General features: G+C 65.6%; 4 protein-coding genes across 5 annotated transcripts; 3 read left to right on the plus strand and 1 right to left on the minus strand.

The window, feature by feature from the left end:
* The first annotated feature begins 268 nt into the window (after positions 1–268).
* LOC147595975 (EH domain-containing protein 2-like) lies at positions 269–3,654 on the plus strand. Its single transcript, XM_086771777.1, is given in 6 exon segments — positions 269–383; positions 386–504; positions 1,923–2,060; positions 2,062–2,391; positions 2,393–2,465; positions 3,518–3,654. Coding segments are annotated over 6 exon segments (897 nt in total). The 5' UTR covers positions 269–283.
* A 122-nt stretch (positions 3,655–3,776) lies between these two features.
* On the plus strand, positions 3,777–7,200 carry NOP53 (NOP53 ribosome biogenesis factor). The gene is given in 15 exon segments (XM_086771770.1): positions 3,777–3,988; positions 4,599–4,663; positions 4,763–4,847; positions 4,944–5,135; positions 5,138–5,153; positions 5,236–5,307; positions 5,404–5,499; positions 5,605–5,619; positions 5,621–5,710; positions 5,822–5,991; positions 6,090–6,266; positions 6,354–6,420; positions 6,747–6,823; positions 6,956–7,012; positions 7,105–7,200. Coding segments are annotated over 15 exon segments (1,383 nt in total). The 5' UTR covers positions 3,777–3,791; the 3' UTR covers positions 7,112–7,200.
* Positions 7,201–7,597: 397 nt separating this feature from the next.
* Positions 7,598–10,255, minus strand: LOC147595977 (gap junction delta-2 protein-like). Its single transcript, XM_086771771.1, is given in 3 exon segments — positions 7,598–8,148; positions 8,151–8,461; positions 10,147–10,255. Coding segments are annotated over 3 exon segments (885 nt in total). The 5' UTR covers positions 10,218–10,255; the 3' UTR covers positions 7,598–7,645.
* Positions 10,256–11,120: 865 nt separating this feature from the next.
* Positions 11,121–12,966, plus strand: SELENOW (selenoprotein W). Of its 2 annotated transcripts, XM_086771773.1 has the most exons (5): positions 11,373–11,422; positions 11,989–12,013; positions 12,212–12,265; positions 12,352–12,426; positions 12,524–12,966. In XM_086771773.1, exons 1-5 carry the CDS (start codon positions 11,388–11,390, stop codon positions 12,596–12,598), a joined length of 264 nt encoding a protein of 87 aa, XP_086627899.1. In that variant the 5' UTR covers positions 11,373–11,387; the 3' UTR covers positions 12,599–12,966. The 2 variants fall into 2 exon arrangements, with proteins under 2 accessions (XP_086627898.1, XP_086627899.1); XM_086771772.1 differs by lacking the exon at positions 11,989–12,013 and having other exon boundaries at positions 11,121–11,422.
* Positions 12,967–14,771: the final 1,805 nt, after the last annotated feature.

Here is a 14,771-nt window from a genome sequence, read left to right on the forward strand (position 1 = left end):
TAGCCGGGACAGGACGGGATGGGATGAGCCGGGACAGGACGGGATGAGCCGGGACGGGACGGGATGAGCCAGGACGGGACGGGATGAGCCGGGACAGGACGGGATGAGCCGGGACGGGATGGGATGAGCCAGGACAGGCCGGGATGAGCCGGGACGGGATGGGATGAGCCAGGACGGGATGGGATGAGCCGGGACAGGCCGGGATGAGCCGGGACAGGACGGGATGAGCCAGGACGGGATGCGATGAGCCAGGATGGGCTGGGATGAGCCAGGATGGGCCGGGATGAGCCGGGATGAGCCGGGCCGAGCCGGACGGAAGCCCCGTGCCCTGCCCCCCCAGGTGCACGCGCACATCATCAGCCGCCTGCGGAAGGAGATGCCCTCGGTTTCGGGAAGGACAACAAGAAGAAGCAGCTGATCGCCAAGCTGCCGCTGCTCTTCGCCCGCATCCAGCTGGAGCACCACATCCCGCCCGGAGACTTCCCGGACTGCGCCCACATGCAGGTGGGGAGCGGGGCGGGGGGGCTGTCCCGGAGAGCCGGCGGGATGCCGGCCCCCGGGGTGGGGGAATCCCTCGGGACGCCGACCCCCGTTCCAGAGGTGTCCCGTGGGATGCCGGCCCCCGGGATGGGGAATCCCTCGGGACGCCGACCCCCGTTCCAGAGGTGTCCCATGGGACGCCGACCCCCGTTCCAGAGGTGTCCCGTGGGATGCCGGCCCCCCGGGATGGGGAATCCCTCGGGACGCCGACCCCCGTTCCAGAGGTGTCCCGTGGGACGCCGGCCCCCGGGATGGGGAATCCCTCGGGACGCCGACCCCTGTTCCAGAGGTGTCCCGTGGGATGCCGGCCCCCGGGATGGGGAATCCCTCGGGACGCCGACCCCCGTTCCAGAGGTGTCCCGTGGGACGCCGGCCCCCATGCCGGGGAATCCCTTGGGATCAGGACCCCCCTGTGCTGGGATGCTGAACCCTGTGCCAGGAATCCCTCAGGATTCCGACCCCATTCCAGGGGTTTTCCGGTGGGATGCTGGCCCCTGCGCTGGGCATCCGTCGGGATTCTGATCCCTGTGCCGGGATGCTGACCCCCATCCCGGGGATCCCTCAGGATGCTGATCCCAGTGCCAGGGATCTGTTGGGATGCTGACCCCCGTTCCAGGGGTGTCCGGTGGGGTCCTGACCCCCATTCCAGGGATTCCTCGGGATGCTGACCCCCATACTGGGGATCCAGTGGGATATTCACTCCCATACTGGGATGCCGACCCCCATTCCGGGGAACCCTCAGGATGCCAACCCCCATTCTAGGGGTGTCCGTTGGGATGCTGACCCCCATTCCAGGCATCCATCAGGATGCTGGCCCCCATACTGGGGATCCAGTGGGATGTTGACCCCCATGCTGGGATTCCGACCCCCATCCCGGTTATCCCTCGCCATTCCGACCCCCCATCCCGGTTATCCCTCGGGATTCCGACCCCCATTCCGGGGGTCCCTCAGGATTCCAACCTCCACCCCGGTTATCCCTTGGGATTCTGACCCTCATCCCAGTTATCCCTCGGGATTCCGACCCCCATCCCGGTTATCCCTCGGGATTCCGACCCCCATTCCGGACGTCCCTCGCCATTCCGACCCCCATCCCGGTTATCCCTCACCATTCCGACCCCCATCCCAGTTATCCCTCGCCATTCCGACCCCCATCCCGGACGTCCCTCGCCATTCCGACCCCCATCCCGGTTATCCCTCGCCATTCCGACCCCCATCCCAGTTATCCCTCGCCATTCCGACCCCCATCCCGGACGTCCCTCACCATTCCGACCCCTATCCTGGTTATCCCTCGCCATTCCGACCCCCATCCCGGACGTCCCTCGCCATTCCGACCCCCATCCCGGTTATCCCTCGCCATTCCGACCCCCCCTTTCCCCCCCCAGGAGCAGCTGCTGGTCCACGACTTCGCCCGCTTCCCGGCGCTGAAGCCGCGGCTGCTGGAGGCGCTGGACGAGCTCCTCACCTCCGACATCGCCGCCCTGATGCCGCTGCTGCGCCAGGAGGAGCTGGGCGCCCCCGAGGGCGGCGGGGTGCAGGGGGGGGGCCTTCCAGGGCACCCTGCGGGGCCCCTTCAGCGCCGAGGAGGAGGAGGAGGAGGAGGAGGAAGGCGGCGAGGGAGAGGAGGAGTGGGTGTGACGAAGGACAAGGCCAAATACGACGAGATATTTTTACGGGCTGGCCCCCTCGGGGGGGAAGCTGAGCGGGCGGCGGGCGCGGGGGTGGATGGTGAGCAGCCGGCTGCCCAGTTCCGTACTGGGCCGCATCTGGCAGCTGAGCGACGTGGACGGCGACGGGATGCTGGACGCCGAGGAGTTCGCCCTGGCCGGGCACCTCATCGGGGTCAAGCTGGAGGGGGAGGGGGCTGCCGGCCGACCTGCCCCCCCGCCTCGTGCCGCCCTCCAAGCGCAGGCCAAGGGCTCGGCCGAGTGAGGGGGTTTGGGGGGGAAAAAAAGGAAAATAAACCGCCCCCCCCCCCATGTGTGTCACCCCCCCCCAAGCGTGTTATCCCCCCCCCCCACCGTGGGTGTCACCCCCCCCCCCCCATGCATGTCACCGCCACCCCCGTCATGGGTGTCACCCCCCCCATACGTGTCAACCCCCCCATACGTGTCAACCCCCCCCAATGGGTGTCACCCCCCCCCCCCATGTGTGTCACCCCCCCCCATACGTGTCAACCCCCCCATACATGTCAAACCCCCCCCAATGTGTGTCACCCCCCCCCCATGCGTGTCACCCCCCCATGCGTGTCACCGCCCCCCCCCCGCCATGGGTGTCACCGCCCCCCCCAACTATGGGTGTCACCCCCCCCCCCCCCAAAATGGTCAATAAAGGGAGGACGAGGAGATGAGGCCTGGTGGTTTTGGGGGGGGGGGGGGGGGGGTCGTGCGAGGGGTGCGTGTGCAAGGGGAGTGGGTGCACGAGGGGTGTGCGAGGGGAAGGGGGGTGATGGGGCTGGGGGGGGGGGGCTTGGGGTGCAAGGGGAGGGGTGTGCGTGGGGTGCAAGCGTGCGAGGGGAGCGGGTGCACGGCGGGGGTGGGTGCACGAGGGGAGATGACGGGGTGGGGGCTTGGGTGCAAGGGGGGACACGTAAGGGATTGGGGGGGGCAGTGGGTGCCAGGGCGGCGCGTGAGGGCTGACACGTGTGCGTGGGTTGTGCACACACGTGTGGGTGGCTGTGCATGCCCACGTGTGCGCGAAAACATGCTTGTGGGTGCACGCACACGCGCGTGAGGGTGTACAGCGGGAGCAGGCACACGTGCGTGTGCACACAAGGGGTTGCACACACGTGAGGCGCACGCGTGCGTGAGCGAGGGCCGAGCACGCGCATGTCCAGGCGTGACCGTGCGTGTGCCTGGCGACACATCTGGGCTGGCGGCTGGAGCCGGTTCGGGGGGGGGGTCCCACCTCTCCCTCACCTCCCCCCCCCCCCACCCCGGGGGGTGTTTGGACCACATCTGGAGCCCCCCCCACCCCACAGCTGGAAACCGCCCTTCCCAAGATGGCGGCGGTGCCCTTCCCAAGATGGCGGCGGTGCCCTTCCCAAGATGGCGGCGGTGCCCTTCCCAAGATGGCGGCGATGCCCTCCCCAAGATGGCGACCACGTCCTCACCATGACGGCGGCGACCTTCCCAACATGGCGGCGCCCTTCCCAACATGGCGCCACCGCCCTCCTCCTCCGTCCCCAAGACGGCGGCCGGAAGCGGTGCGACGTCACTTCCTCCCGCCCCGGCGGCGCGGCCGGCCTTTCCAAGATGGCGGCGCCCGGCGGCTCCGCGCCGTTCCTGGGCCTGAGCCCCGGTGCGCGGGACCCCGCCGCCCCCCGCCGCCGCGCCCGCGGGCCCCGCAACCGGAAGAAGGGCTGGAAGCGCTGGGCCGGCCCCGAGGCGCGGCTGGGCCGCGAGATCGGCGACTTCCTGGAGGACGTGGCGCTGCAGCAGCGGGCCACGGGGTGAGGGGGGGGGGGGTCACGCGTGGAGGGGGGGGGGGGGCACCGAGAGCCCACCGCCCCCCCCCCCCGGAGGCCACGGGGACCCCCGGGAGGGGTCTGAGGGGGTTTGGGGGAGTCCCGGGGCGGGGGGGGTCGGGGGGGTCTGGGGGGGGTCCTGGGGCTGGGGGGGAGATTTGGGGGGGTCCTGGGGCTGGGGGGGGAGATTTGGGGGGGTCCTGGGGCTGGGGGGGGAGATTTGGGGGGGTCCTGGGGCTGGGGGGGAGATTTGGGGGGGTCCTGGGGCTGGGGGGAGATTTGGGGGGGTCCTGGGGCTGGGGGGGGAGATTTGGGGGGGTCCTGGGGCTGAGGGGGGGAGATTTGGGGGGGTCCTGGGGCTGGGGGGAGATTTGGGGGGGTCCTGGGGCTCGGGGGGGGAGATTTGGGGGGGTCCTGGGGCTGGGGGGGAGATTTGGGGGGGAAAGAGGGGCCTGAGGTGACGCTGGGGGGGTTACGATGAGGCTGGGGGGGCGGGGCAAAGGACCCTGAGGATTTGGGGGGGCGGGGGGGGCACGGGCGGGTTTCGGGGGGCTGGCCCCCCGGGAGGTGACAGAGGGGGGGTGCCGCTCCGCAGGGGGCTGATCGCCGAGCAGCCGGACGAGGGGCTTTTCTTCCTGGACACCGGCGACGCCGAGAAGGGTGAGCGGGGTTGGGGGGCGGTGGGGGGCACCCCGGGGTGTCCCCCCCCACCCAAATATCAAGGAAATTTAGGGGTGACGCCCCCGCCCCGCACCCCAGATCGCCGCCTGAACAAGGGGAAGGAGAAACCCCTCCACGTCGACCTCGTCCTGCAGCCCGACTCCAAGGTGCCCCCCCCCAAAAAGTGAGCGCGCCGAGGGGCGTGGGGGCGAGGGGGTGAAATTGGGGACCCCCCTGCTGACCCCCGCTCGCCCCACCCCCGCCCCCCCCCCCCCCGCAGTATTTTAGCCCACCAGATTCCCAACGGGCGCAAGGAGGAGCGGCGCCGGAGATTTTGGGAGAAGCGAGCGGAGGAAGGGGTGCTGCCCCCGCGCCGAACGGCGCCTGCGGGGCCCGCCTGCGGCGCGGGGGCCCCCCCCGGAGAGAAGACCCCCGAAAAAGGGCGCTCGGACCCCCAGAGGGGCTTCTACGACATCTGGGGGGGCCGACAGTAAGGGGGCGCGGGGGGGGGGGTGGGGTTTTGGGGTCGCCCCCGCCCCCCGATTTTGGGCTGAGCGCGGGTGTCCCCGCAGACCCCCTGGAGCGGGCGCTGGCGGGGACAGGACGCCTGGTTCCTGCAGCAAACCAAAAAACTGAGGGTGAAGGTGAGGTGCTGAGGGGGGGGCTGGGGGGGGGGGCGGGGAGCACCCCAAAAAGCGTCCCTCACCCCCCCCGCCACCCCCACCCCGACCCCCCCGCAGCGTCCCGCGCGGCTTGCGGGCGAGGCCCTCGCACGTCCCGGCCGTGGAGGTGATCGGCGCCGCGGCTCCTACAACCCCGCCTTCGAGGACCACCAGGTTGTATTTTTTGGGGGGGGGGGGGCACAACTTGAGGGGGCTCCTCCTAATTTGGGGGGGGGAGTGTGACCCCCCCCGACCCCCCCCCCACGCCGTCCCGCGCAGGCGCTGCTGCCTGCGCGCGCACGAGGAGGAGACGAGGAAGAAGAGGGCGGAGGACAGAGTGGAGAAGCAGCTGAAGCTCCCCGCCGGCGCCGAGCTGCCCACCGCGGTGAGACCCCCCCCCCCCGCGCCCCGATTTCGGGGAGGGGCCGGGCTGCGATCCCAAAGCGGGACGCTGCCCCACACACCCCCCCCCCACCCCTCGCCGCGTCGCCCGCAGGAGACGCTGTTCCGGGAGCAGTGCGAGGGGCTGCTGGAGGAATCGGGGCGACGAGGAGGACGCCGCGGCCGAGCCGGCGGCGCGGGGGCGAAGGCTCCCCGAAAAGCGCGCCGCGTCGCGAGAAGAAGACGGAGCGGCAGCGGCGCCGCGAGAAGGAAGCCAGAGCGCTGGTGCGGGGCGGGGGGGGTGCGGCGGCGCGGGGGGGTGCGGCGACGCCCGCCGCCGCCAGCCGCGCGCCCCTCGGCCGACGCGCCCGTTTGCCCCGCAGGCGACGCGGGCGGCGGCGGGAGAAGGCGGCGCGGCTCCGGCGCCAGGAGCTTTTCCGCCTCCGCGCCATCCGCAGCCAGCTGCAGCGCCGGGACGCCGAGCTGCTGCGCCGCCGCCGCGCGCGATTGGCCAAGCGGCGCGCCAGGGACACGCTGCCGCGGCGCCTGGGGCGCCTCAGGTGAGCGCGGGGGGGCGGCGGATTTTTTAGGGGGGCCCCCCGCAGACCCCCTTTTTCTCAACCCCCCCCCCTCCGCCGCCCCCCCAGGTACGAGGAGCCCAGCCTGGAGGTGCAGCTGAGTGACGAGTTGGCCGATTCTCTGCGCGCGCTCAAGGTGGGGCGCGCTTTCGGGGCGCGGCGGGGGGGTCACCAGGGTTTTTCGGAGGGGGGTGGGGGGGGCACCGGCGCCCCGTGATGAGACCATCCTTGCGCTGCGAGGATTCGCGGCCCCCCCCACCGACCTGCGTGGGGGGCGCTGCGGATGTGAAGTGATTTCGGTTTCTTTTTTTCGGGGTCCCGGGACCTCGGCGCGTAGGCGAGGGCCTGGGTGCTGAGGGTGCCGGCGCTCCCCGAAAGGCGGCGGGGAGGGGGGGGGGTCCCGTCAGCCTGCACCCCCCCCCCCAAAATAATAAAAACGTGTCGCGTCCCCCCCGTTTTCAGCCCGAGGGCAGCGTCCTGCGCGACCGCTTCAAGAGCCTGCAGAAGAGGAACATGATCGAGCCGCGCGAGAGGGCCAAGTGAGCGCGGGGGGGCGGAGGGGGGGCGAATTTGGGGGCGGGGGGGCTCTGCGCGCCCCGCAGACGGGGGGGCAGCTCGGGGAGGGGGCGATTTGGGGGTTTTTTTTGACCCCTTTTCTCGCACCTCGCTAGGTTCAAGAGGAGGTACCGGCTGAAATACGTGGAGAAGAGAGCGTTTCGCGAAGTGACGTGAGTTGGGGGGGGGTGCGGGGGGGGGGGGGCTGGGGGGGGGTGTAGGGGCTCAGCGCCCCCCCCCAAAACCCCCCCGCTCTCCGTTCCAGGCTATAACCCGTCGGATAACGCCGCGGCGCCAATAAAACCGCCGAAAAAAAAACCCTCGCGGCGCCGCCGCCTCCTTCGCTTTCGCGCCGAGGGGGGGGGGGGCCGCTGCGGCGCGCGTGCGTGCGTGTGTGTCCCCCCCCCACAACCCCCGCCGGGGCGGGGGGGGGGGGCCCGCGGCAGATGGCGCCTGGCTCAGCGCGGATTAAAATCCGCAAATCCGGAATGGGGTGGGGGGTGGGTGGGCACCCTGCGGCGCACGGCGGGGCTTGGGGGCGGGGGGGCCGCCCAGCGCTGCCCCCAGACCCGGCCAGGTCAGAGCTCAGCGCTCGCCCCTCCGACCCGTTTATTGCCGTTTTGGGGAGGGGGCTCTGCCGCGTGTGTCCCCCCCCCACAGTTACTCCGCCAAATAAATAAGCGCAGAGGCCGGGGGGGGAGCGCATTGCGCCGCCCCCCCCCCCCTCCCTAAAACCACCCAGTTTGCGCCGTGCCGATTTCGGGGGAGGGGGCCGCCGCCGATTTGGCCGGGGGGGGGGCGCGGTGTCAGACGTAAGCGGACTCGCTGGACTGCGTCCGGCCGAGCGCGGGGGCGGGTCCGGGGGGGGCGGCCAGGTCTTTTTTGCGCACCTCGGCCCAGGATTTGCGGCGAGCGCGCGCCCCCGCGCACGGCGGCTTTGACCTTGCGCCAGCCAGGTGGTTGAGCTCGGCCAGGTTGAGGAGGACGCAGACGCCGCTGACGGCGAACATGAAAACCAAAAAAACCGTTTTTTCCGTCGGGCGCGAGACGTAACACTCCACCTCCTTGACGCAAGGGTAGCGGTCGCATTCGAAAATGGCCGGGACGTTGAATCCGTAGAGGAAATACTGCCCGGCGAGGAATCCGATCTCCAGCGCGTTGCGGAAAACCACCTGGATGACGTAAAAACGCGAGATCCCCTCCTGCCGCTTGGCTTTGGCGCTGCGCGCCGGCCGCGCCGCCGCCGCCGCGTCCTTGTTTTCCGAGGCGTCGCCGTCGTCCTTGCAGGCCGCCTCGGCGCCCCGGCGCCCCGTTGAGCGGCTTGGCTTTCTTGGCGTCGCGCTCCAGCAGCGGGTAGAGGAAGGGAGTAGCGGCGTTCGCGCTGCTTGGCGGACTGGTGCACGGAGTAGGTGATGAAGCAGAGGCTGGGGGTGCAGACCAGTATGATCTGGAAAACCCAGTAGCGGATGTGGGAGATGGGGAAGGCTTTGTCGTAACACGCTTGGTTGCAGCCGGGTTGGAGCGTGTTGCACATGAACATGGTCTGCTCGTCCTCGTAGACCGTCTCTCCCACGATGGCCACGATGAGGATGCGGAAGATCACCACCACCGTCAGCAGGATCCTGCGCCGGGGGAGGGAGGGAGGGGGGAGGGAGGAGGTGCGACCGACCCGGACACGCGTGTTCTAGACGGACCGGGCGCGTGGGTTGGGCTTGGACGTGCACGTGCTACCTGGACTTGGAGACGCAGGTCCCACGTGGACGTGTAGGTTGGACGTGGATGTGGGGGTCCTACCTGGACCCGGGCGCGTGGGTTGGACTTGGACACGCGTGTCCTACCTAGACCCAAACACGTGTGTCCTACCTGGACACACAGGTCCTACATGGACTCATGGGTCGGAGGTGGACACGTGTGTCCTACCTGGACCCGAACATGTGGGTTGGATGTTGACACACATGTCCTACCTAGACCCAGACACGTGTGTCCTACCTGGACCCGAACATGTGGGTTGGATGTTGACACACATGTCCTACCTAGACCCAGACACGTGTGTCCTACCTGGACCTGAACATGTGGGTTGGACGTTGACACACATGTCCTACCTAGACCCAGACACGTGTGTCCTACCTGGACCTGAACATGTGGGTTGGATGTTGACACACATGTCCTACCTAGACCCAGACACATGTGTCCTACCTGGACACACAGGTCCTACATGGACACATGAGTTGGAGGTGGACACGTGTGTCCTACCTGGACCCGAACATGTGGGTTGGACGTTGACACGCATGTCCTACTCGACCCAGACACGTGTGTCCTACCTGGACACACAGGTCCTACACGGACACGTGGGTTGGAGGTGGACACGTGTGTCCCACCTGGACCTGGATACCTTGGATGGACTTGGACACGTGTGTCCTACCTAGGCCCAGACACGCAGGTTCTACATGGACACGTGGGTTGGACATGGACACATGTGTCCTACCTGGCCCCAGACACGCAGATCCTACATGGACATGCAAGTTGGACATGGAAACATGGGTTTGACCTGGACCCGCAGACACGCAGGTCCTACATGGACACGTGGGTCGGACCTAGACAGGCAGGTTGGACTTGGACACGCGTGTCCTACTTGACCTGGATACGCAGGTCCTACACGGACACACGTTTTGGACATAGACACGCAGGTTGGATGCGGACGCGCGTGTTCTACCTAGGCGTGGACACGCAGGTCCTACATGGACACGTGGGTTGGACCTGGACACGTGGGTCAGACCTGGGCCCGGACACGTGGGCCTTTCCTGGACACGTGGGTTGGACTCGGACACGCGTGTCCTACCTAGGCCTGAACACGCATGTCATACCTGCACACGCGTGTCCGACAGGGACACGCGTGTCCTGCCGGGACCCGGAGCTGTGGGTCCGACCTGCCCAACCCCGCGCCCCTGGGGCCCCTGTCCCGTCCCCCCCTCCCCCAAACCCCCGCGGCGAGCCCCCCCCCCCACGCGGGAAGGTTGCCCCGGGGCTGTGACCGTCCCCTCCCGTGTCCTGCGTGTCCCTGCTGCCACCGCCAGCCGCTCGCGGGGGGCCGCCCCCGGCCGCCCACCCGCTGCCACCCGTGGGTGATGCCCCCCCGCGCCCCCACGGGCAGTTTTTGACCCGCGTGGGGGGGGGGAGGGCGGGGGGGTCCGTGGGGGGTGCGGGGCGGGGGATGCCGAGCGGGAGGAGGGGTGGGCTGAGGTTTCCCCGTGGGGAGGGGGGGTGGGGGGGGGTCTCGCGTGGGGTGGGGGGTCACGCGTGGGCTGACCTGCCGATCATGGTGGAGTGCTGCTGCACCGCCGCCTCCAGCAGCCGCTCCAGGATGGTCCATTCGCCCATCGCGCCGGGACCGGGGGGGCGCCGGCCCGGGTGTCCCCCCCCACCCACGACCCCCCCCACGCCCCGCCGGGCCCCCCCCCCCCACGCCCCCCCCCCCCCACGCTCAGCGCCGCGGCCCCATCCCCGCTGCAGCGGCAGCGGCAGCCCGGTGCCGCCCGGGAGCGCGGAGCGCGGCCCCTGCGCGGCCACGGGGAGCGGCGGGAGCGCGCGTGGGAGCGGGGAAGGGAGGGGGGGAGCGATCCGCTGGTTGTGCTGGGGGGAGGGAGGGGTTGTACCGGGGGGCACTGGTTATACTGGGAGGGGAGGGACTGGTTATACTGGGGGGGCACTGGTTATACTGGAGGGGAGGGACTGGTTATAATGGGGAGGGAGTGGTTATGCTGGAGACAGATTGGTTATACTGGGCAATGCACCGGTTATAGTGGGGAGAGGGACTGGTTATACTGGGGAAGGACTGGTTACACTGGAGGGCATGGTTACACTGGGGGAGAGACTGGTTGTACTGGGGAGGGAGTGGTTATTCGGGGGGGGACTGATTATACTGGGAGGACACTGGTTATAATGGGGAGGGACTGGTTATAGTGGGGAGTGGGACTGATTATACTGTGAGGGACACTGGTTATAATGGGGAGGACTGGTTATAGTGGGGAGTGGGACTGGTTATACTGGGGGACACTGGTTATACTGGGGTGATTCACCAGTTATACTGGGGGGGGGCACTGGGGTATAGTGGGTGGAGGGACTGGTTATACTGGGGGATGCACTGGTTATACAGGGGGGGCACTGGTTATAGTGGGGGGAGGGACTGATTATACTTGGGGGGGGACTGATTATACTGGGGGACAAGCACTGGTTATACTGGGGAGGGACCGGTTATAGTGGAGGGGCACTGGTTATACTGGGGAATGCACTGGTTACAGTGGGGCAATCGACGGGTTGTACTGGGGGAGGCACTGGTTACACCGGGAGCGCACCGGTTGGTTACAGTGGGGCTGCACTGGTTACACCGCTGTGGTTCACTGGTTTCACTGGTGCCAGGTACCGGTTACACCGGCTGTCACGGCGGCTGCGGGGCGGGGGGCCGGATTTTAGGACCCTGGGCACTCCCGGAGGCCCGGCCCGGGGGGGCGTGGCCGAGGCCTCCGCGCAGGCGCAGTCACAGCCGCAGCCATGGCCGAGCGGCTCCGCGTCTCCGTGGTCTACTGGTAACGGGGGGGGGGGGGGGGGGGGGGGGGTCTGCCTTTGGGAGGGGGGTCCCAGCGCGCGGGAGCGGTCCCCGTCCTTGGGGGGGGGGGGGTCTCTGTCCTTGGGAGGGGGTCCCCGTGCCATGGGGGGGGTCCCTGTGCACGAGGGGGGGGTCCCTGCCCTTGGGAGGGGGTCCCTGTGCCATGGGGGGGGGTCCCCGTCTTTGGGAGGGGGTCCCTGTGCACGAGGGGGGGGGGTCTCTGTCCTTGGGAGGGGTCCCTGTGCACGAGGGGGGGGTCCCCGTCTTTGGGAGGGGTCCCCGTGCCATGGGGGGGTCCCCTGCCCTTGGGAGGGGTCCCTGTGCACGAGGGGGGGGTCCCTGCCCTTGGGAGGGGTCCCTGTGCACGAGGGGGGGGTCCCTGCCCTTGGGAGGGGTCCCTGTGCACGAGGGGGGGTCCCTGCCCTTGGGAGGGGTCCCTGTGCACGAGGGGGGGTCCCTGCCCTTGGGAGGGGGTCCCTGTGCATACACCCCCGTTTGCGGGGGTCCCAGTCCCACTGACAGCTGCCCCCCCGCCCCCCCAAACAGCGGAGCTTGAGGATACAGCCCCAAGGTGAGCCCGACCCCCCCCCCTTATCCTCCACCCCGCGAGGGGCTGCCCCCCCCAAAAAGGGGCGCGGGGGTGACCCCCCCACCCCGCGAGGGGCTGCCCCCCCAAAAAAGGGGCGCGGGGGTGACCCCCCCACCCCGCGAGGGGCTGCCCCCCCAAAAAGGGGTGCGGGGATGACCCCCCCCCTCGCTTTGTTCTCAGTACCAACAGCTCAAGCAGGAGCTGGAGCGGCGCTTCCCGGGCGCGCTGGAGGTGGTGAGTTTTTGGGGGGCTTTGGGGGGGGGGGGGCAGCCATGGTGGACTCCCCCCACCCCCCACCGCCCCATTCCGTGTCCCCGCAGAGCGGCCAGGGCACGCGGGAGGTGACGGGATGGTTTGAAGTGACGGTGGGCGGGCGCCTGGTCCACTCCAAAAAGGTGCGGGACCCCCCCCCTCTCTCCGCGGCGTCGCGCCCACCCCCCCCCCCCCCCCCGGCGCCGTGCCCCGCGACGCAACCGCGTTTCTCTCCGCCAGAACGGCGACGGCTTCGTGGACAGCGAGGCCAAGCTCCAAAAAATCATGGCCGCCATCAAATCCCAGTTGCCGTAGGCGCCGCCGCGCCCCAACGAAGGCACGCCGTCGGCGCCGCCGCGATCCCGGCGCCGGCACGCGGCGCTGACCCCCGCAGCTCCCGCCGCCCTTCGCCCGCCCTCGCGCCGGCCCGTCGCTCCATGACGGGAACGGCCCAAACGTCCGCCGGCACCGAGGCCGTTTCCGGAAACCGCGACGGGACGGCCGGCGCGAGGGCGGCGAGCGGCCGCCGAGCTTCGCTTCCCCCTCCACGCTGGCGCGGTCACCGACGCAATTTTCAAACACATCGAGCTTTTTTTTTTGCTTTTCCTCCTCGCTAATCCGCATAGAAAGCTTTCGCCAAGCCTGGTGGCTTGAAAAATGTGAAAAAAAGGTTAAAAATGGGGGGGAAAAAAGGTTAAAAATGTGGGAAAAAAAGGTTAAACATGTGGGGGACAAAAGGTTAAACATGTGCGGGAAAAAAAGGTTAAACGTGGGGGAAAAAAAGGTTAAAAATGTGGGGGAAAAAAGGTTAAAAATGTGGGGGAAAAAGGTTAAAAATGTGGGGGAAAAAAAGGTTAAAAATGGGGGGGAAAAGAGGTTAAAAATGTGGGGGAAAAGGTTAAAAATGTGGGGAAAAAGGTTAAAAATGTGGGGGGAAAGGTTAAAAATGTGGGGAAAAAGGTTAAAAATGTGGGGGGAAAGGTTAAAAATGTGGGGGAAAAGGGTTAAAAATGTGGGGAAAAAAGGTTAAAAATGTGGGGAAAAAAGGTTAAAAATGTGGGGGAAAAAGGGTTAAAAATGTGGGGAAAAAAGGTTAAAAATGGGGGGGAAAAAGGTTAAAAATGTGGGGGAAAAAGGGTTAAAAATGTGGGGAAAAAAGGTTAAAAATGTGGGGGAAAAGAGGTTAAAAATGTGGGGAAAAAAGGTTAAAAATGTGGGGAAAAAAGGTTAAAAATGTGGGGGAAAAAGGTTAAAAATGTGGGGGAAAAAGGTTAAAAATGTGGGGAAAAAGGTTAAAAATGTGGGGGAAAAAAGGTTAAAAATGTGGGGGGAAAAGGGTTAAAAATGTGGGGGAAAAAAGGTTAAAAATGTGGGGGAAAAGGTTAAAAATGTGGGGGAAAAGGTTAAAAATGTGGGGGGAAAAGGTTAAAAATGTGGGGGAAAAAGGGTTAAAAATGTGGGGAAAAAGGGTTAAAAATGTGGGGGAAAAGGGTTAAAAATGTGGGGGAAAAGGGTTAAAAATGTGGGGAAAAAGGGTTAAAAATGTGGGGGAAAAGGTTAAAAATGTGGGGGGAAAAGGTTAAAAATGTGGGGGAAAAAGGGTTAAAAATGTGGGGAAAAAGGGTTAAAAATGTGGGGGAAAAGGGTTAAAAATGTGGGGGAAAAGGGTTAAAAATGTGGGGGAAAAGGGTTAAAAATGTGGGGGAAAAGGTTAAAAATGTGGGGGGAAAAGGTTAAAAATGTGGGGGAAAAAAGGTTAAAAATGTGGGGAAAAAGGGTTAAAAATGTGGGGGAAAAGGGTTAAAAATGTGGGGGAAAAGGGTTAAAAATGTGGGGGAAAAAGGTTAAAAATGTGGGGGAAAAAGGTTAAAAATGTGGGGAAAAAAAGGTTAAAAATGTGGGGGAAAAAGGTTAAAAATGTGGGGAAAAAAAGGTTAAAAATGTGGGGGAAAAAGGTTAAAAATGTGGGGGAAAAAAGGTTAAAAATGTGGGGGAAAAAGGTTAAAAATGGGGGGGACAAAAGGTTAAAAATGTGGGGGAAAAAGGTTAAAAATGTGGAGGGAAAAGGGTTAAAAATGTGGAAAAAGGTGAAAATGGGAGAAATTTCACAGCAATTTAATTTTTTTCGCCTCTCTGCCCGCTGGCGGCTGCACCCCAGCGTTCCAGTTGCCTTCTGTAACTCTCGCGGCTCGGTGGCCTTTGTGGAATAAAAAATGTGGAAAATTTGAGCTGGGATTGGGTTTTCTTTGGGTTTTTTTTGGTGGGTGGTTTTTATTTTTTTTTGTGGGTGTTTTTTTTTTTGTGGGTGGCTTGTTGTTGGTTTTTATTTTTTTTGTGGGTGATTTCTTGTTTGTTTTTTTTTTTCCATGGATGGTTTGGTGGTGGTTGGTGGTTTTTTTTGTGGTTTGTTTTTTTTTTTGTGGATGGTTTGGTTTTTTTTTTGTGGGTGGTAGATTTTGGTTGGTTGTTTTTTTTGGTGGGTGGTGGA

The sequence above is a fragment of the Chlamydotis macqueenii genome, unplaced genomic scaffold (genome assembly GCF_036417535.1).
Source record: "Chlamydotis macqueenii isolate bChlMac1 unplaced genomic scaffold, bChlMac1.mat HAP1_SCAFFOLD_93, whole genome shotgun sequence".
NCBI lineage: Eukaryota > Metazoa > Chordata > Aves > Otidiformes > Otididae > Chlamydotis > Chlamydotis macqueenii.